Source organism: Chiloscyllium punctatum, chromosome 19 (assembly GCF_047496795.1).
Source record: "Chiloscyllium punctatum isolate Juve2018m chromosome 19, sChiPun1.3, whole genome shotgun sequence".
In the NCBI taxonomy this organism is placed as follows: domain Eukaryota; kingdom Metazoa; phylum Chordata; class Chondrichthyes; order Orectolobiformes; family Hemiscylliidae; genus Chiloscyllium; species Chiloscyllium punctatum.
Genome location: NC_092757.1, coordinates 90042523 through 90065279, shown reverse-complemented (window position 1 = coordinate 90065279; position 22757 = coordinate 90042523). Strand labels below are relative to the sequence as shown.

General features: G+C 38.5%; 1 protein-coding gene across 3 annotated transcripts in view; it reads right to left on the bottom strand.

Annotated features, from left to right (window-relative positions):
* Positions 1 to 22757, bottom strand: part of brip1 (BRCA1 interacting helicase 1) — a 229580-nt gene that overhangs the window by 45399 nt on the left and 161424 nt on the right. For all 3 annotated transcript variants that reach the window (XM_072590032.1, XM_072590033.1, XM_072590034.1), the window contains exon 16: positions 20114 to 20235. In XM_072590032.1, coding sequence (XP_072446133.1) covers positions 20114 to 20235 — 122 coding nt within the window. The remainder of the gene's footprint in view (positions 1 to 20113; positions 20236 to 22757) is intronic.

The following is a 22757-nucleotide window of genomic DNA, read 5'->3' as shown; positions in this document are numbered from 1 at the left end:
AGCATGAAGGCCACTTACTGCATTTTCTTCTAGACTTAATGTCTCATTGCAAAGAGCAGCCTATATACTTTCAAGGCTAGTCCTCAATGGGTTAGCCCATTGTTTTCAAAAGCAAGAAATGTACAAATGACTGACCTCATCCTGAATGGTACCACCCAACTCATAATGCACCACTCATTTTATCAATCTTTAACCATTTGCACTGGCATCAATCCAGAGATTGAACGTGTTTATATATAACAAAATTTCATCAAGGGATAATGAACATGGCACAGAGTAGTGCCTTGCCTGACAACTTTATAACTTTTACAAATCACTAAATTAGTAGAAAATATGACATTAATTTTAATGCAGTTTGAACAACGAACAAATGATTCCTGCAAAGTTAACAATTAAAGTATCATTTACATTTTACAGCCTATGTTTAGCTAAAACTAGACATGCTTAGTTCCAGACAATCATTAAAAACTTCGATTAGGGGCCAAAGTACTAGGTTTCACATCCAGTTTATTAACACAACTAAATAGGCAAGAGAAAGATGCACATTTAGTATTATTTAATCAGAAACAAAAATAGAAATTGCTGGAAAAGCTCAGCAGGTCTGGCAGCATCTGTGAAGAGAAATTAGAATTAATGTTGTGGGTCCAGTGACTTTTCACAGATACCGCCAGTCCTGCTGAGCTTTTCCAGCAATTTCTATTTTTGTTTCTGATTTACAGCACCCACAGTTCTTTCAGTTTTCATTTAGTATTATTTAATGTTTGGTATAGCAACATTCTAAGCACATTAACCTTTTTAATTTTAAAAGGTTAGTGCAGCATAACACTAAATGCACTGATTAAAACATAAGAATGGCAGAGGAGCGCAGCTAATATAAGGTGAAAAACAAAAAGGCTTGCTTTATTGGATCATAAGGAATCAAGATCTATGTGTAATAGAACTGAGTTAATGTATCAAAGTCTTTTTGAACACTGAACTTTCCTTTGGACTTCTTTCACAGTCCCTCTGGACTTTTTTCCACACTCCCTCCATCTCAACAACAACTTAGTTGTAGGATGATTCAGTTGGTTTTATGGTTAACTCTTCAATACAAACTTCAAGACTGCTTTTTGATCATTAACCTCTTCGGCTCCTAACAGGACTGACAAATTCATATCCAATTTTCCTACCAAATTTTCCTATTCTTATGAATTTCAATCCTCTGCATTTTAGAGTTGCTCTTATCTTTCCACTACCTGACTGAAATGACCTTTAGGTATCCTCCAGCATCTTTTCATCCCTTTCTAAGTCTTAGCAACTTAATTTACTAAATATTCTATCCATCTCATTATCTATTTCTTTATGTGGAATTCATTTTTACATTAATTTTAATCTTTGTTCTGTTCTTTCTCCTAAAAAAGTTTGCTAATCTCCCAGTTCATTTATGAACACAAACGCACAATCAAAACTGATCTTTTCCCTTTGCAAATGCTTCAATATCTTGCAATACTTGCTACTTTAAATCAGTCTTGTATCCCTTTCAGTCACAAAGGTCCACTATCTATTATTTTCAGCAATAATGTCAAACGAATCTAGTGCATACCTGAGAAAACAATTTGCTTAATAATTTGAATAATAGCATATAGAGAAAATAAACTGTTTCAAACATACAAGTAGCATTTTGTAGTAACTAGTTAGCATGAACAAAAACAAAACTGAAATCACAACATTTAGTCGAGTAGTCTTAAATCTTAAGTTCTAGTTACATGACTATGTCACTATAATGTGCACTGACCTCAAAGAGAATTACAACAGTAAGCAATTATCCTCAAGTCCACCGACATGACATGCTAAATTTGACAGTTCAAGGAATGAAGTTAATTGTTTTGACTAGCTGCCATAATTAGCCACAGTAGCTGTAATTGCCAATAGCCAACATGACTGGGTTAGTAGCCATGAATAAACTGCAAGCAACCTGATGCCTATGACCTGTAGACAAAATGACAATATTTTCAAGTTTTTAAAAATTATTTCTGGATTTAAGCTCATTCTTCCAACATCCTCAATACTGATTTAACTGTTGAAGCACAGATTAACCGCCCCACAGATTTTTCAGCTCCAGAGGAGATGTCATGACTTTAAAGTTAAAAAATACATTTTACAAGGTGCAGTTACAACACTGCTTAGGTTATTGCAATGTAATGCATTATTTTGGGTGGCACAGTGGCTAGCACTGCTGCTTCATAGCACCAGGAACCCGAGTTCAATTCCACCTTTGACCAGAGATGTGCAGACTAGGTGGATTAGCCATGGAAAATATAAGGTGATAAGGTAAGGAAGTGGATCTGGATTGCTTTGCTGTTTGGAAGGTCGGTGTGGACTCGATGGGCCAAAAGGCCTACTTCCAGACTGTAGGGATTTTATGATTCAAAAAGCTGTTTCTGTAGCTCATTATATTGGAAGATTAGACTGTGTAGGCCACAAAAGATACAATTTAACTTGCTCAGAATCAAAGAATTTCAGTACCTTATATTCATTTTCGAGAAGTAAACATACAGTAAGTGTATTTCAGTAAATAGATGAGGTGATTTCTAGGCAAACATGGCCAGCTGACAATTAGTAGAAACTTTTAAAAATTAAATCCCAATTAAGGCAACCATCAAGTGCAGCACGTTTGCACTTAAGGACAGGCAAAAAGTTATCACAGTGTAATAACACGACAAAATGGAAAAAGTGAAGACTGCAGATGCTGGAGATCAGAGCTTAAAAATGTGTTGCTGGAAAAGCGCAGGTCAGGCAGCATCAAAGGAACAGGAGAATCGACGTTTTGGGCATAAGCCCTTCTTCAGGAAGAAGGGTTTATGCCCGAAACGTCGATTCTCCTGTTCCTTTGATGCTGCCTGACCTGCTGCGCTTTTCCAGCAACACATTTTTAACACGACAAAATATCAGGAATGAGGAACGTTATCTTGGGCAATCAATTTCTATCCCTCCTGTGTATATGGAACTTCACAGGGATACAACCCATAGAGTTGTCATCATTACAGCAGTACTTAAATAGTCTGAAAAAGTTTGCTAAACTTGGATTTTATTTCCTTGTGATTAGAGCTTTGAAAGGGAGATCTAAAACACTTATTTCTTCTGGTGGGAGAACTAAGGACAAGAAGGCATAATCTTCAAATTAGAGACAGGTCATTTAGAAATGAGATTAGGAAGCAATTATTCACACAAAAGATAGTGGAAATGTAAAACTAACTCACCAAAAAGTGGTTGTTACTGGGTTTGATCAGATTGCATTTGACCAAACCTCTACCAACTCTATAACTTCCTACCCTTTGTATTCCAATTCCTCTGAGATAAAGGCAACTGCCCTGAAATAGTGCATTAAATATTATTAAAAAAGGGAGCTGTTCTACATCAATGTACGTGTGCGAAACCAGAAGAGGTAGCAATAGATAGGTAAAGGTGCTGTAACAGAAGGAGACAAGTAGTGCTGCATTTAAACATAACATACTTCCGTCACCTTTTGATTTTAAAAGGGGCCACTGATGAGAATTCCCCTCTTCTATATACATGAGTGGACATCTTCAATTAGCCTTTGAAACACTCAGTGAGGTGTGAACCAAAACCTCATCCAAATATTTCCAAAATGAAACCAACATCTTCAAAATAAATCATTGATTAGCAATCTGTACTTTCACTTCCCTCAATGCATGCTTGGAGATGATATACAGTAGTGGAATCTACATTTTATGCCAACAATTAGCACAGACAATAATACCAAAGACAATATGGTTCAAAAGATAAATCTTACGTCAAACTCTGAATACTTAACTTCTATCTGAAATCAAAACCAATTCTACATTAAACCAGTAATTTTCTTACTTTGGAATCAAATAACAAAAAGTAATTAGGTTTGTTGTTGGGCGGCATGGTGGCACAGTGGTTAGCACTGCTGCCTCACAGCGCCTGAGACCCGGGTTCAATTCCCGCCTCAGGCGACTGACTGTGTGGAGTTTGCACGTTCTCCCCATGTCTGCGTGGGTTTCCTCCGGGTGCTCCGGTTTCCTCCCACAGTCCAAAGATGTGCAGGCCAGGTGAATTGACCATCCTAAATTGCCCGTAGTGTTAGGTATGGGGTAAATGTAGATGTAGGGGTATGGGTGGGTTACGCTTCGGCGGGGCGGTGTGGACTTGTTGGGCCGAAGGGCCTGTTTCCACACTGTAAGTAATCTAATCTAAAAGGCAATAGTGGTGTAAACAGCACATGAAAATACAGCATTGATTCAAGACTCAACTTCTCAAAATCAAATAGCGCTTAGAAAGGATCTTAAAAAAAAGATACTGGTATAAAGCTAAAGAAATGACATCACAAACATGTCTAATTCAGACCCTCAATCAGCATTAAACTGTAATAAGAGTATAGGAGATCTCACAGAATAACAAAGTTAGGAACCCTATTTGCAGAGTTAAAAGCCCAAAAAGATTTATTTGTATAAACTTAACTGTTAATAATATACCAGGCCTGATCTCAAGAAGATTTCAACTTGTTTAATAGATCAAAGGAGTTCTTGTGTAGTTTAGCAGTATCTCACCATGAGCACCTGTGTGGATTTGCAAATCGAACTTGGGAATTCTGCTAATATCCTCTTGTGATCAATTCCCATAAGATATGATATAATCATCTCATAGATAGCTCACCTTATTACTGCAGTATAAATCAGAAAAAAATGTAGTTGACTCATTATTCTAAAAGGTAAAGTTTGAAAAATTATATTAGGAAGCTTTTGTTTTTACAAGCTATTAAAACAATCCAGCGTGACATTGAAACGTAGTTTGTGAACTGAAACGGAATAGAGTGGACAAACTGAGCAAAAAATTAAAATAGACTTCAAATAAATCTTCACAACTTAGGCATTACTTTTACTGTCATAAACAGTATTCAGGTAGTTGTTATTAATAGTAGAGAAGAACTGAAGTAATTATATGCTCTGACTAAAACCGAAAAAGAGGCTGTAGAGATTTTAAGCAACAAATTTTTTAAAGTAGGCAACATTGGCTATTCTGTGCGTAGTAATATGTGGTATAACAATTTTAAAAAAGCATGTTTACTTACTCAAATCTCATGCAACATCAGCCTATTTTCTATTTGTAGACAGTAATTATTTTTGTACATACATAGTTTAGAATGAATGTGTGTGAAATGCACTAAGTACAGTGAATAACATTAGTAAGCTACAACCACAAATAGCCATGTGGGAATATGATGCACTGGCAATGAAGGAAATGTGAGTAGCAGGTGCTTAATATTTACAAATATAAAGTGTTCAGAAAACATCAGAGAATATAAACTGTCAGAAAAAAAACACGGAAGGGAAGGAAAAGGAAGAGTAGCAGTACTGATTGAGGAAAATAGTGCAGTGTTGGAAAGGTAGTATTTCATAGTCATACAGTATGGAAACAGATCCTTGGGTCCAACCAGTCCACGCCAAACATAATCTCAAACTAAATTTAGTCCCACCTATCTGCTCCTGCCCAAATCCCTCCAAACCTTTCCTATTGATGCATCTATCCAAATATCTTTAAACTTTGTAATTGTACCTGCATCCAACACATTCTCAGGAAGTTCATTCCACACACAAATCACCCTGTGTAAAACATTTGCCTCTCATGTCTTTTTAAAATTTCTCTCCTCTCACCTTAAAAATGTGTCCCCTACGCTTGAAATTCCCCACCTTAGGGAAAAGACACCTACCATCAACTCTATCAATACCTCTCATTATTTTACAAAATTCTGTCAGATTGTTTCTCAACCTCCTACGTTACAGTGGAAAAAAAAGTCTCAACCTATCCAGTCTTTCTTTATAATTCAAACCTTCCATACCGGACAACATCCTGGTAAATTTCTTCTGAACCCTCTCCAATGTCCTTGAAGAAATAAAAACAGGATCCATTTGGTTCGTATTGAGAAGCAGAAAGAATATGATCATGCTGCTGGAGATTTTCTACAGGGCTCTAAACAGTGTGAGAGCAATTGAGGAGCATCTCTGCAGGGAATTTACACAAATGTGCAGGAATTATAGAGTGCGGATATTAGATACATCAATTATCAAAACATCAATTGGGATAGTGTTAAGGGTAAGAACTAAAGACAAGGAATTTCCAAAATGCATTCAGGACAACTTTTTTGACCAGGATGCTCTTGGCCCAATGAGGAAAGGGATGTTGGAGAAACATCTGATGCTGGAGAATGAGTTGGGCTGCATGGACCAAGTGTCTCTGGGGAAATGATTCAGTAAGAATGATCATTGTATCGTAAGTTTTAAATTATTAACAGAGAAGAGAAAGGGACAATATAGAGTAGGACTTCTAAGTTGGAAGAAGCTTACCTTCAATCAGATGAGGGGGGATCTATCCAGGGTAAAATGGACCCAAAGTTTGCCAGGCAAACTGTAATGAAACAAGAGGTGGAGATGATTCAGCAACACGCGAAGTACGTTCCATCATGAGACAAAGGAACCAGAACCAGGGCTCCTTGGATGATGAGATGCGATAGAGAATATGAAACAATGGATGGGGTGAAAACAAATAGGAAAAACATATTTGAAAAGCTGGTTATCATTGTCATCTCGATCAGATGCCATGCATCCCAGGTTGCTAAAGAAAATGACAGTGGAGATAGGGTCATTTTAACATTAGTGGTGAGTATGGCTTTATAAAATGCAATTGGGGCAATTATCAGAGGCTTGGAAAAGTTATAATTAATGATAATAAAAGCAAATTGGTAGTTAATACAGATAGGAAAAAGAAAATTGTTCTTACCTAACTTAATTGAATTTGTTGATAAAATTATTCTTATACTGGCGTTGGGTGCAGAAAAGTGAGCTCTGTTAATCCTCAGTTGTAACAAAGTTAATAGTGTTATGGAGCAGACTAAAACCTCCCCCATCCCCCCCAAAGATTTAGAAGATAACACAGGCCCTAACATTTACTTATTTCAATGATGCCAAGATGTCTGAGTAGCCTGGTAGTTATTTCAGAGATGTCTCAGACAAAGAAGCAGACAAAACATGCCCAGAAACCCAAGCCTCTTTCCTCTACATCAAAGACATCTCGAAAATGACTGCCAGCCTACTCAGACCCCTTGGCATCATGGTAGCCCACAAACCCACCAATGCACTTAAACAGCAGCTAATGAACTTGAAAGACCCCATACAGACAATAAGCAAACTGAATGTCATTTACAAAATACCTTACAAGAACTGTAACAAACGCTACATTGGACAAACAGGCAGAAAACTAGTAACCAGGATATATGAACATCAACTAGCCACAAAAAGACATGACTCACTATCACTAGCAAAGCTTACATACAGATGAAGAAGGATACTACTTTGACTGGAGCAATACATCCAACTTAGGACAAGCCAAACAGAGACATGCATGAGAATTCCTAGAAGCATGGCATTCCAACCGGAACTCTATCAACAAACACATCAACTTGGACCACATCTACCACCCTCTGAGAAAACGAGCAGGAAATGACACCACCAACACAGGAAATGATATCAACGTAGGAAATGACATCATCAACCCAAAGAAACCTAAACACAAATAGAAAGCAGACATAACACCAGAGCTGCACCAGAGGCTCACTGATAATGTTACCTAGTATAGTGACGAAACTTCTGAAAACAAACCTTCCAGCTCAACGAGCAAACTTACATCCAATACAAAAACAACTTGAGGATTGGTATGCAGAGTAAAACTTCAAATATTCCAATAGTTCAAATTAGGAGGTGTGGCAGACGGATGATATTAACTGATTGCAATCGTGTGTAGACAGCCTACTAGAACGGGCAGACAATTGGAAGTCAGCATTTTATACAGGGAAGTGTGTGGGAGAGGCGATACAGTGTTAATTAAACAGTTCTAAAGAATGTGACATGACACTATAATCATATATCAAACATGTTGCAAATCAAAATCATAGAAGCAAGGACATTAAATACAATAGAGTCATAGAGATGTACAGCATGGAAACAGATCTATCAGTCCAACCCGTCCATGGCGACCAGATATCCCAACCCAATCTAGTCCCACCTGCCAGCACCCGGCCCATATCCCTCCAAACCCTTCCTATTCATATACCTATCCAAATGCCTCTTAAATGTTGCAATTGTACCAGCCTTCACCACATCCTCTGGCAGCTCATTCCATACACGTACCACCCTCTGCCTGAAAAAGTTGCCCCTTAGGTCTCTTTTATATCTTTCCCCTCTCACCCTAAACCTTTGCCCTCTAGTTCAGGACTCCCCCACCCCAGGGAAAAGACTTTGTGTATTTATCCCATCCATGCACCTCATAATTTTGTAAACCTCTATAAGGTCACCCCTCGGCCTCCGACGCTCCAGGGAAAACAGCCCCAGCCTGTTCAGCCTCTCCCTGTAGCTCAGATCCTCCAACCCTGGCAACATTCTTGTAATTCTTTTCTGAACCCTTTCAAGTTTCACAACATCTTTCCAATAGGAAGGAGACCAGAATTGCACACAATATTCCAACAGTGGCCTAACCAATGTCCTGTACAGCTGCAACATGACCTCCCAACTCCTGTATTCAACACTCTGACCAATAAAGGAAAGCATACCAAATGCCTTCTTCACCTGCGACTCCACTTTCAAGGAGCTATGAAGCTGCACTCCAAGGTCCCTTTGTTCAGCAACACTCCTAGGACCTTACCATTAAGTGTATAAGTCATGCTAAGGTTTGCTTTCCCAAAATGCAGCACCTCGCATTTATCTGAATTAAACTCCATCCGTCACTTCTCAGCCAATTGGCCCATCTGGTCCAGATCCTGTTGTCATCTGAGGTAACCCTCTTCGCTGTCCACTACACCTCCAATTTTGGTGTCATCTGCAAACTTATTGACTGTACCTCTTATGCTCGCATACAAATAATTTATGTAAATGACAAAAAGTAGAGTGCCCAGCACTGATCCTTGTGGCACTCCACTGGTCACTCCAATCTGAAAAACAACCCTCCACCACCACCCTCTGTCTTCTACCTTTGAGCCAGTTCTGTATCCAAATGGCTAGTTCTCCCTGTATTCCATGAGATCTAACCTTGCTAATCAGTCTCCCATGGGGGACCTTGTCGAACACCTTACTGAAGTCCATATAGATCACATCTACTGCTCTGCCCTCATCAATCTTCTTTGTTACTTCATCAAAAAACTCAATCAAGTTTGTGAGACATGATTTCCCACGCACAAGGCCATGTTGACTATCTCTAATCAGTCCTTGCCTTTCCAAATACATGTACATCTTGTCCCTCAGGATTCCCTCCAACAACTTGACCACCACCGACGTCAGGCTCACTGGTCTACAGTTCCCTGGCTTGTCCTTACCACCCTTCTTAAACAGTGGCATGTTTGCCAACCTCCAGTCTTCCGGCACTTCACTTGTGACTATCGATGATACAAATATCTCAGCAAGAGGCCCAGCAATCATTTCTCTAGCTTCCCACAGAGTTCTTGGGTACACCCGATCAGGTCCTGGGGATTTATCCACCTTTAACCATTTTAAGACATCCAGCACTTCCTCCTCTGCAATCTGGACATTTTGCAAGATGTCACCATCTATTTCCCTACAGTCTTTTTCTTCCATATCCTTTTCCACAGTAAATACTGATGCAAAATATTCATTGAGTATCTCCCCCATTTTCTGTGGCTCCACACAAAGGCCGCCTTGCTGATCTTTGAGGGGTCCTCTTCTCTCCCTAGTTACCCTTTTGTCCTTAATATATTTGTAAATACCCTTTGGATTCTCCTTAATTCTATTTGCCAAAGCTCTCTCATGTCCCTTTTTGCCCTCCTGATTTCCCTCTTAAGTATACTCCTACTTTCTTTATACTCTTCCAAGGATTCACTCGATCTATCCTGTCTATACCTGACATATGCTTCTTTCTTTTTCTTAACCAAACCCTTTAGTCATCCAGCATTCTCTATAGCTACCAGCCTTCCCTTTCACCCTGACAGGAATATACTTTCTCTGGATTCTTGCTATCTCATTTCTGAAGGCTTCCCATTTTCCAGCCGTCCCTTTACCTGCGAACATCTGCCTCCAATCAGCTTTCGAAAGTTCTTGCCTAATACCGTCAAAATTGGCCTTTCTCCAATTTAGAACTTCAACTTTTAGATCTGGTCTATCCTTTTCCATCACTATTTTAAAACAAATAGAATTATGGTCGCTGGCCCCAAAGTGCTCCCCCACTGACACCTCAGTCACCTGCCCTGCCTTATTTCCCAAGAGTAGGTCAAGTTTTGCACCTTCTCTAGTAGGTACATCCACATACTGAATCAGAAAATTGTCTTGGATGCACTGAACAAATTCCTCTCCATCTAAACCTTTAACACTATGGCAGTCCCAGTCGATGTTTGGAAAGTTAAAATCCCCTACCATAACCACCTTATTATTCTTACAGATAACGGAGGTCTCCTTACAAGTTTGTTTCTCAATTTCCCTCTGACTATTGGGGGTTCTATAATACAATCTCAATTAGGGTGATCATCCCTTTCTTATTTCTCAGTTCCACCCAAGTAACTTCCCTCTATGTATTTCCAGGAATATCCTCCCACAGCACAGCTGTAATGCTTATCCCTTGCCTCCCTTTCTATCCTTCCTGTAGCATTTGTATCCTGGAACATTAAGCTGCCAGTTCTGCCCATCCCTGAGCCATGCTCCTGAAATTGCTATGATATCCCAGTCCCATCTTCCTAATCATGCCCTGAGTTCAGCTGCCTTCCCTGTTAGGCCCCTTGCATTGAAATAAATGCAGTTTAATTTATTAGTCCTACCTTGTCCCTGCCTGCCTTGGCTGTTTGACTCACTTCTGTCATAGCATCAACTTTGGGGAATTTGACACTAAAAGTGGGACTGAGCAAAGCTCTAGACAATGCAAATTCAAACAGAAGAGAACCTGCCCGAGAGCAAACACAATTGCTGCAAAAAGCTTCTGAACTATGTCAGCTAAAGAACAATACATGACAAAGATGAACAAGACAACTGATGTACAATTGTCTATCTTGACATTAAGCCGGACAAAAGTTGCAAAATGTCAAAGCAAATTATGGTTACCGTATTGTTGGCAACAATGATAGAAACATATTGAAAGCCTATGAGTACTAACCTTTTGTAAAGGACTTGTTGAACTTATCATTAGAAAATTAAGTTTGCAGAAACATATATAGGCATCTCACTCCAACTGAGGTAATCAGCGCAATAATAAATGCCAGCTAGCCACTGGAAAGTGCAATTCATGCAGTCTTTAGGTCTTACAGTTGCCAAACTTGCAACATTGATTGCATTTACAGAAACACATCACTGTAATTTCATTAAAATAAATAATTTTATTGAACTATAATGAAAGACAAACTAAAAATTCTGCATATTAGCTTTTACCCCAAAAATAAATACTGTTCACTTGCAACAAATTGCACATGTCCTAACCATGTGCGACCATCTGCAATGATTTCATATTTGAACTCCAGGAGATACACACAAGTTAAGTTTAATTGAAATTACTTCAAGCATAAAGATTACTCTTAATTTAGTATTAGGCAAATGTAGTTTTTAAACTATTGTTAAATTCATAATGATTTATAGTCACATATTAGAAAACCAGGAAGATGACTTAGCTCTAATTTCAATAATGAGTGAGATTTTAAATGCTGATTAGGCAGACTCATTGTAATGCTGTTATTGAACAACGTTGACATAATTGAGTATACATGTTGAATATCTGACAAGTCAGCAGTTCTTGGACAGCTGTGGCTCCCAGTTAAAAAAAAAGCCATGAACTGTCAATTTGATCAGTTGTTTCTGGTGAGAAATAAACATTTGAGCAGTAGATGGGCTAAAGTAAGGAAGGAAGTATGAGGTCTTTCACAGATGAGTTTTCACAGAAATTGACAGTTGTTCCAGCTTCTTATTTCAGATTTTTATTGAGTACAAATATCACCATCTGCCATGGTGAGATTCGAACCCATGTCCCCAGAATATTCGTTGAACAAGCTGCCAGTTTGAATATTCCATTAGTTGCTAAGCTAAAAGACTGGATCCTCAGAGATTATTGTAAACAGTCATATCTCTAAACATGAGCACATCATAGACTTTTTAAAGTATCTATCATGCACTCACAGAAGTCTCAATGCAACTGTGGAGGAACATATGCCTAATGACATATGCCACATAACAGGGATGTAGAACATTATAAAAATAATGCCTATTACAAGGCCATCAGTACTGGAACAACAAGTGACAGTGAGTTTAAACCTTGACACAATTTTTCCAATGAAATTTATTACCAAATTATAGCTACCTTGGTGCCAATATTCAAGTAATTTTTTTTGATTTTAACACACTTGAGAAAAGTGAATTATGATAGAATGCAAAGTTTCTCATGATCTCCTGATGTTCTTTACCTCCTCCCAAACAGATGTGTATATGCTAATGAAGTGTCCAGTAGCTGAATAAGAGTAGACAAATTCAAACTATTGCAATATTTCAGCACACAGAGATTAGCAATCCTGCTTGATTACCCAAATTGAGGATGTTAGGAGATTACAGGGTGACCTAGACAGGTTAGGTGAGTGGTCAGATGCATGGCAGATGCAGTTTAATGTGGATAAATGTATAGTTATCCACTTTGGTGGCAAGAACAAGAAGGCAGATTACTACCTAAATGGAATCAATTTAGGTAAAGGGGCAGTACAAAGAGATCTGGGTGTTCTTGTACACCAGTCAATGAAGGTAAGCATGCAGGTACAGCAGGTAGTGAAGAAGGCTAATAGCATGCTGGCCTTCATAACAAGAGGGATTGAGTATAGAAACAAAGAGGTTCTTCTGCAGCTGTACAGGGCCCTGGTGAGACCACACCTGGAGTACTGTGTGCAGTTCTGGTCTCCAAATTTGAGGAAAGACATTCTGGCTATTGAGGGAGTGCAGCATAGGTTCACGAGGTCATTCCTGGAATGGTGGGACTACCTTACACTGAAAGACTGGAGCGACTGGGCTTGTATGCCCTTGAGTTTAGAAGGCTGAGAGGGGATCTAATTGAGACATGTAAGATTATTAAAGGATTGGACACTCTGGAGGCAAGAAACATGTTTCTGCTGATGGGTGAGTGCCAAACCAGAGGACACAGCTTAAAAATATGGGGTAGACCATTTAGGACAGAGGTGAGGAGAAACGTCTTCACCCAGAGAGTGGTGGCTGTGTGGAATACTCTGCCCCAGAGGGCTGTGGAGGCCCAGTCTCTGGATTCATTTAAGAAAGAGTTGGATAGAGCTCTCAAGCATAGTGGAGTCAAAAGTTATGGAGATAAGGCAGGAACAGGATACTAATTAGGGATGATCAGCCATGATCATATTGAATGTTGGTGCAGGCTCGAAGGGCAGAATGCACCGATTGTCTAATGTCTATTGTCAAATTTAAAGAAGGAAAAATAGACTAAAAGACCCCCATGTAGTATTAGATATGATTCCAGGCAAAGGATCATCTCCATCTCAAGAGGTTGGTATTGACAACACCTAACAACTACATTTGCCCCTTTCATGGGGGATGGAGCTCTGGATTGGATAACCAGAAGTACACACACCACACAGATTCAGAAATATGACGACACATAAATGTAAAGTACAACTTTTGGGAAAATAAAATGAATTTGTTGCAGGTATATTCTGAGAATTTCCTTGGCATGGATATGAATAGAAAAGCAGTAAAAGAATGATTAGTACCCTTGAAAGCTTCCAATAGACAACTATAGTCCCACTGGCGAACATTTCAAAACATTTGCACAAAAGGACATCTGTTTTTGTACTTAAAGGAAGAGAGCAAGCAGGAAGGACCACATGCAATTAAATGCAAGCACAAAACTGATGTAAAATTCACTTTAAAATTAAAACTGGACAGAAATTCAATCAAACTAGAGAAATGCATATTTTTGGTTAATGTAATGTATCAATGGAGGCATTAGAGAAGAAGCATTTGAATAATATGGAGTCATAAAGCTTTCTAGATGAAGAAGAAAAAAGCATTGACAACTCATTTAATTGAGACTATGCAATAGAGAGCACGTCCTATTTTTTATCTGCTGTCACTTTGGTGCAAACTAATTTAAGTATAACTTACTTGAAAACAAAAACATTAAAAATATAACAAAGATATTGTACACATAACCAAGCAGTTTTTGCACCTTTGAATAACAGTTGCAGACATATTCAGATAAAGATTCATATTTGTCATAAATGATTTCAGCAGTTCTCTGATGATCTTGTTTACATAAGAACAATCAGTGTAGCACTGGGGAAACATTTAGTAGTGAAAGAAGAGTGCCAGTGAGTTTTGAGAAGATTTGTCGCTCAGGTTGAGGTTCTGGATGTAGGTCTGCTTGCTGAGCTGGAAGGTTTGTTTTCAGACGTTTTGTCACCATACTAGGTAACATCTACAGTGAGCCATCAAATGAAGCACTGGTGGTGTAGCCCGCTTTCTATTTATATGTTTGAGTTTCGTAGGGTCGGTGATGTCATTTCATGTGGTGACATCATTTCCTATGGTAATGTCATTTCCTGTTCTTTTGCTCAGGGGGTGGTAAATAGGGTCCAAGTCAATTTGGTAGTAAATGGGGTCCAAGTCAATGTGTTTATTGATAGAATTCCAATCGGAATGCCATGCTTCTAGGAATTCTTGTGTGTCTCTCTTTTTGGATAGATGTGTTGTCCCAGTCGAAGCGGTGTCCTTCCTCAACTGTATGTAAGGATACTAATGAGAGTGGATCGTGTCGTTTTGTGGCTAGTTGGTGTTCATGTATTGTGGTGGCTCGTTTTCTGCCTGTTTGTCCAATGTTTGTCCAAGAGTGCCAATGACAATACTTCAATTTTTGCGATCAATGAGAGAAAACTATATGTCCATTATACTTCTGTTACTTTAGAAGAATAGGCTGGATGCTATTTTTAATGAGAAACTTGTGCAGAAGACCACTGAAAAATTCTTTTAATGATGTTGCATTAACTTTTGCTTGTTCCTTCAGCTTATTTTTCTTTATTTGTTCATGGAATGTGCATTTTGCCCTACACAAATTTGTTTAGAAGGCAGTTAGGAGTCAACCACATCGCTGTGGGTCTGCAGTCACATCTAGGCCAGACCAGGCATGTTTGACAGATTTTCTTTCCTAAAGGGCATTTGGGAAGCAGATGAGTTTTCACAGAAATTGACAGCTGTTCCAGCTTATTTCAGATTTTTGTTGAGTTCAAATTTCACCATCTGCCATGGTGAGATTCGAACTGATGTCCCCAAAACATTCACCTGAGTTTCTAGATTATCAGTTCAGCAACTAGTGAGAAACCGAGTTTGGACATTGGACTTTGACTGGGTAAGGCTTTGCTATGAAGGATGCACCAGGGGAACAGTCATCGCAAAGCTTTTCTACAAAATCAATGAAGGCATGTTCACTCTGATCGATTGTTTGAGATATACTGTGAAGAATGGACCAAGGAACAATGTTTCCCGAGTTTTGTTTTAAATGAAAAGATGAATTATCTCAGAATATAATGTCCAACATTAGATGTGATTCTGCAATCAGGCAGTACTTACACAATAAACCCAAATGTGCCAAAACGTACACTCACAATCAATTTAAGATTATCTATTGACCTCTAACAATATAGCTCATGCCTGCTTGACAGCAGGTACATTTACTCATATGCATAACTCAGTGCAGACAAAAGCAATTTGTCCAGATGCTGCATCTTTTCAATTAAACAAAAGCTTAGGGAAACTGACTTACAGTGGCATTATCATTTTTTTGAATTTAAACAAAGTTTGGAGTAACTATTGCCTGGTTCATTCTCTGAGCAACACCTCAACTAATCAGCCAATCAAACAGCATTCTGCTTCTCGACTGTGCAATTAAATTGTTGTTTCCTTTGAAGTCTGGTATTCTTGCATTGGACCTGAATAGTGCAAGATGAAATTCTTAGACATCATGCCTTTTTCATGCAAGAAAGATATTTTGAATTCTGACTGATTAATCCCTTCATAGCCCAATGGCATTGAGGCCAGCTCCAGATCTGCAGTGCCATTCCAGCTGAAACCACGGAAGTCACAGAATGACATTCAGTCCCCAACAATGATAACATTAGAAAATGAAGGCTACAATAAGCAGAAAGGTATTTTCATCAACATGTACAAAACTTTACTTATCAGATTTTAACTGAGATGTATAACGTGTCTGTCATTGCCAGTGCCTGTTGTATAGCTGCCACAACATTTTTTCTGAACCATTCAACTTTGACTTCGTAAAGGTAATGTACAGGTAACTTGCAGTGAATAGCAGTACATCATGTGGCATTTCAACAAACAGAAAACTTCATGCTTCAAGAAACTATGGTGCAAATCTACCCTGGTCTCATCTACTCATCTCAATCCCAGTTGCTTCTGGGGATTCTGAACAAGTGACATGATTAAAATCTAATGCAACCAAAACTCTCTTATGAACAGCAAATTCAATCTACTGCCAGTCAAGCAGAAGTGAAAAAAATCAAACAGCTTCCCTGGAGGTACATCACTGCTATATGCTTCATGCCACTGTGTCTAAGGTGAACTATAAGTGTCAATCATTATCAAGAATCCCCAAGGTGACAGCTCCACTTTTCAAATCCTGTGCACAGTTTGAGCGAAAGTAAAATCTTAAAGGTCAATGCAACTTGGTAAGGACATGATAAACAAAAAAAAGGTGGACTGCTCTTCCATTTTCACGGACATATTACTTACAATTCAAAAAACAAGGAGAAATAAGTAGAAGTTTTAACCTGATGTTCAGAAGACATTGTACAGTTCCATCCACAGCCACAAGCTTCTTGATTTCTATCCCCAAACAACAGTCAAGGCGACAATTCCCATTTAATCCATGGCAAAAACAATTCAAACAACTAAAAAATTAAGATAAAATAATTCAAATATTCCTTCTTAGTGACTGATTCTGTAGCTTTGCCTTTCATTACAAATGATCAAATACTGCAATTCTTGATGGAGAACCAAAATTTCCAAGTAGGAATTATGAGCTAAGTAAAGGAAGTGTATTCATGGTGATGGATTTTGAAGAGGAAGAGGTTTACAGTACAGTTGAGCTTGCTAGATTCCTTGGATGGAAAGGAAAATTAGTGTGATTCAACTGATAGCATTCATTTCTCTCAGAGTAAAGAAGGATTAGACTCAAGCTGCACTCCAGTACTAGGCAAAGAGCTATACTGCATTGTAGAAACTGCAGTCCATTGCAGGAACTATTAATTCAAGGCTCTGATTCACTGCACGAATGTGAAAGATGTGATAGTGAGAGATAAAGACAAACAGAAAGGGCTAAACTGTTTTCATGTGAATTGAAACTGGTTTGTTTTTCTAATCAGACTGCTCAGAGATGCTATTACATACCTCTGGAGCATATGGGACTTGAACCCAGGCCTTCTGGTCTACAGATAGAGCCAGTACTTCTGTACCACAAGAACCAGCCTCAACAGGAAGCCTTAATTCCCTGGCTAAAAAGGAAAACGGATGAGGCATTGAGTTGATTGTTTAATAGTTGTTTGAAAGAAAGAGGGAACTGCTGGGATTTGGCAACAGTCTTGACAGACTTTTATTTAGTCACCAAATTCTCTGTCCAGGAGTGTCATTGTTTCTAATTCACCTATGAGATATGGGGATTTTAACTGGTCCTTTGCAGTTTTATGGGATCATTCTTCACGCAAAATAATTCTTGCATTTGTTTGAATAAGAATAGTGCTTGCAATATACAAGTATAGACTGTGAAGCACTTTGGGACATCAAAGGTCATAAAAGACTACATTTAAATGCAATTTTAATTTACTCCATCAACTACAAAAATAAGGATGGATATCACCTACAAGATATGTAAGCCATCCTTAATTCTCAAGGCTCATACCCTCCAACAAAAAACTATGCAAAACTCTAGAGGACAGTTTAGATCAATCTTCCGCCATTTGGAAAACATTAAGGAGGTATTTCCATAGAATTGAGGATACAATTAATATAATCATTACTGTTCAGGGAAATTCCCACAGTGCAATACTGCAAGCCCTCGTGCTCTTTTTGAACAATGGATTCTTATTTTTGAGAAAAGTTAGCAAAATTTAAGAAGATTCAGTTTAACCTAGGAGCAAGCACAGAGATCTATTGTTGGTTTACCTTTGTTCTTAATTCATATGTGTGCATGTTAGCACATCACAGCGAAGAAACTCATAGAAAGTAACACTGTTCATTTAAAATGAACAAACATACATGACACAAGTATGAAATCTGGATATTTTATGGCTAAGCAAACAATGCATGTGCTGCTGCACTCAGCTGAGACAAGATAGTAAATCTCAGCCACTGAAACAATAAATTATTACATTTGCCACATCTTGAAGTTAAGAAATCTAAAAAGAATTATCAATATTGCATATTATCATAAGTAAAAACCAAGAAAACTGCAGGTGCTGTGAATCAGAAACAAAAACAGGAATTGATGGAAAAGCTCAGCTAGTTTGGCAGCATCTGTGCAGAGAAGTCAGAATAGAGGAACAGAATGAAATATTAGTTCTGTTTTCTCCCCAAAAAGATCTAATGAAGTCATTGACCTGAAACATGAACTCTCTTCTCTCTTCACAAATGCTGCCTGACTTGCTGAGTATTTCCAACATGTTGTTTTTATTTCAGAAACACAGTACCCTGCTTTTTGATTAGAATATAAAATCTTTGCTTTGTAAGAGAAGTAGTCTGAAAGAGACACAAAGACTTTTCTCATTATACTGTGCCACATTGTATAAAAGAATCTAGGGCTCTAACAAGAATATTTCTTGCTTTTACAAATCAAGGGAATAATAGGAAATATCTGGAGTGGAAGAACACTCAGTGAACAGCTCAAATTAAGGTGATCTGAGAGGCAGATTCAAGTACACAGCAGTGAATTAGGCATGATATTTACTCATTGTTGTCATTTAATTATGGGTTATTGGAGATGTGAAAAATGGAAATAAGCCTGAAAACATGTAGAAGAGAACTGAAATGTCTTGGCCTTTTAATGTCTGTACCTCATTTCCAATAGATCATTTTGACTGGCCCCCATATATCCTACTGTAATAAGGTTTCAAAATAATACATTTTTCAACTAATTCCTTAATCCTATTATATTCTTAAAAACGTTGTGAAATGAACAATTAACATTTTCTCCAAGTATTTCTGAACACAGCTGTGTCAAATTTCAGCCAATCTGATCATTTTGCAAGGATGTAACCAAGACTGGAGGGTTTGATTTAGAAGGATAGGCCAGATACACTGGGACTTTTTTCACTGGAGCGTAGGAGGTTGAGGGGTGACCTTATAAAGGGTTACAAAATCATGAGGGGCATAGATGAGGCATAAGGTGAATAGCAAAGGTCTTTTCCAAAGGGTAGGAAGCATTCAAAACTAGAGGATATGGGTTTAAGGTGAGAGGGGAAAAGATTTAAAAGGCACCGGAGGGGCAACTTGTTCATAGAGAGGGTGTTGCATAAATGGAATGAGCTGCCTGAGGAAGTGGTACATGCCGGAGTAGTTGCAACATTTAAAAGACATTTGGATAGGTACATGAAAAGGAAAGCTTTAGAGGGATATGAGCCAAATGCAGGCAAACTAGATTAGATTAATTTGGGAAACCTGGCTGGCATGGACAGGTTATCCAATGGGTCTGTCCTATGCTGTATAATTCTAATTGTCCTGCTATTTCTAATGTAAATCATTAGATATTAGTTTGGTAAGGTTATAAAAAATGCACACGTGAAGTGTGCAGTTTGATATTCTGTTAACTAGTTTTCTTCTTAAATGATAAAATAATTTAGTATTATACTTCTGCCTGCAGATTCCAGGGACAATTTATGGCACAGATGTGTCGCTTTCCAAACTAGACAATAGCACAGGTGCTCCAACTGAACATTTTTAATGGATCCTGCAGACATTTTTGTTCTACCCGACATATTTCTATGAGTTATTTTGCAAGTGGAAAGGTTTCAGCAGCCCAACCTTCTGTAGTTTTGATTACTTGCCTGGAGATCTTTGACATTTGGAAAAGGAATGCCTATTGTAACCACGGCACGAGCATTATCATCAGTGAAATCAAGTCCTTCACTGACTTTTCCTCTGCAAACAGCTACCAAGAGAGCTCCACCTAAGAACAAAAACAGAAAGAAAAATCAAGGCACTGCACCAAAAGGAAGGTTAAAAGGGTAAAAATAAATCAGCTTGCAAAAGATTACTAACCATAGATATCTAAACATTTTGAGTTGGGGCGAAAAGATCTAGCAACATCAGTCATTTCAGTCCATCATATATGCAGTTTAGTCTGCAATGGCTTTGGTCATGACACCACATTCCACTTAAAAGACTACAACGCAGTACAGGCCCTTCGGCCCTCAATATTGCACTGCCTGTGGAACCAACCATTTAACTTACACTATTCCATTCTCGTCCATATGCCTATCCAATGCTATAACCCAGCTTTAATTCTTGCCCTCCAATACATACCTATCCCTTTCCATCACTAAAGTAAACATAATCAAATTGTGGTCACCATCACCAAAGTGCTCATCTACCTCCAAATCTAACATCTGACTGAGTTCATTACCCAGTACCAAATCTAATGTAGCCTTGCCCCTTGTTGGCTTGTCTACATACAGTGTCAGGAAACCCTCCTGCACACATTGGACAAAAACTGACCCATCTAAAGTTCTCGAACTATAGTAGTCCCAATCATTTATGCTCACAAATGGCAGCTCAAGAATTTGCTGAAGTCTTTTATTCAGAATTCAACTTATTCAGCCTCAAAATGTATTTGTGTAGTTAAACCTTATTACTGCAGATGTGCAAACTATTTAAAATAATTTATAAGATGAATGCCTTGGATTAATCACAATAGAAGGGAAGGTACTGGATGTTTCACAGAATGCTGTGCTACAGATCAGAGATGTATCAAGATGGCTATGCCTTTGGCTGCCGTTTGAACTTAAAGTAAAACAAAATACCCTGGAAAAGGGGGGATGTTGTGAAACTACATAATGCAATTTAGCAATAGGTCAGATGATGGCTGTCACTTGGATAGTGGGTCCTGGTCAACATAAAAACAAATGAAAACAAGTGGGCCATTTACCTTTTGAGCCTGCTCCATCACTTAATACGAACATGGCTAATTGAACACTTCAGTGACTTTTACCAACAATAACCCCACAATCCTTTATGCCATTGCTAAAATAAATCAATTTCTACATTAAAATACTCAAAGACTGAGCTTCCACAGTCATCTGCAGCAAAGAATTGTAAAGATTCACAACTCTGAGTAAAAAGTGTTCGCCTCATCAGTCCTAAATGGCATATCACATTCTTTACATTGTTCCCATGGATACAGATTCTCCAATCTGGGAAGCTCTTTCATGCAGGAAACTGAAGCACCCTGTAGAAACCCACACAGACATGGGCAAAACATGCAAGATCCACACAGAAAGTCACCCAAAGCTGGAATCGAACCTGGTGCTGTGAGCCAGCAGAGCTAACCAATGAACCACCATTTACACTGAATGAGCAACTGTGAAATTGATAGAATTCAAGTGCCCAAGGCTATTTATGAGCTTTATGTTCTTAATTTTTAATGGATACCCATTCAAAATAGATCGGCATGCACAGAATGGCCTCTATTAACTCTTACGACACCACAGAAAAACTTTTCCAATCTTGTAGTATGGAGAAAGTGAGGACTGCAGAAGCTGGAGATGAGAAGAGAGAGTATGGTCCCTTCATCAGGATTCGGCTTCTCCTGCTTCTCGGATGTTGCCTGACCGACTGTGCTTTTCCAGCACCACATTCTCCAATCTTGTAGTATGCATGGTATATTCATGGCTCTTGCAACAGACAAAGAGAACCCATTGATCAATGGGGAGTTTCAGACCTTTATGAAGGCAAAGGGGGTAAGGCACATCCATATGGCACCCTACTATCTGTCTTCATGGTCTGGCTGAGCAAACGGTCCAGGTATTTACAAGTAGTATGAGAAAGTAAACTACAGGCCTTTGGAAATGAAGCTTGCTCATTTCCTCTACAACTTTAGGACATATGACAATGGGAGTACCCTTGGTATTGTTGGGACGACACATTTGGACTAGGCTTAGCCCGACTTTCCCAAACCTGGGCGGTAAGGCTGAACTAAAACGAGAAACCCAAAATAAGGGCTAAAATGGAAAAAGATGTAATAAAATATATAAAGAAAACAATTAAATATAGCATTTAGAAGGTTTGTGTGATGCAGTGGTGATACTACCACTGTGCTACAAGAGGGCCAATACTATATTTTATTCTTGGACACAAAATGAGAGGCACCTGTTTCACTTTGTGGAGACTTATAGGCTCCAGGGAAGCCTGTTTAAAAAAAACTCTGGACACAGAAAGAGAGAGAGAGAGAGAGGAGTGAGCAAGTCCTGGAGAGAATCAGGAACAGCAGATACTGTGGTCAGAAGGAGAAAAATAATAAATAAATAAATAAATTTTAAAAAAAATAAATAAAATAATATTTTTCTCTACCAGCTACCAGACAGAATTAGGTGGGAAGACATTTTCCAGTCAAAGAGACAGAAATCTGTAGAAAATTAAGGACATTGGAAAATTCATCCTGGCACAGCCAAGGAAGAAACCATTGAAACACGT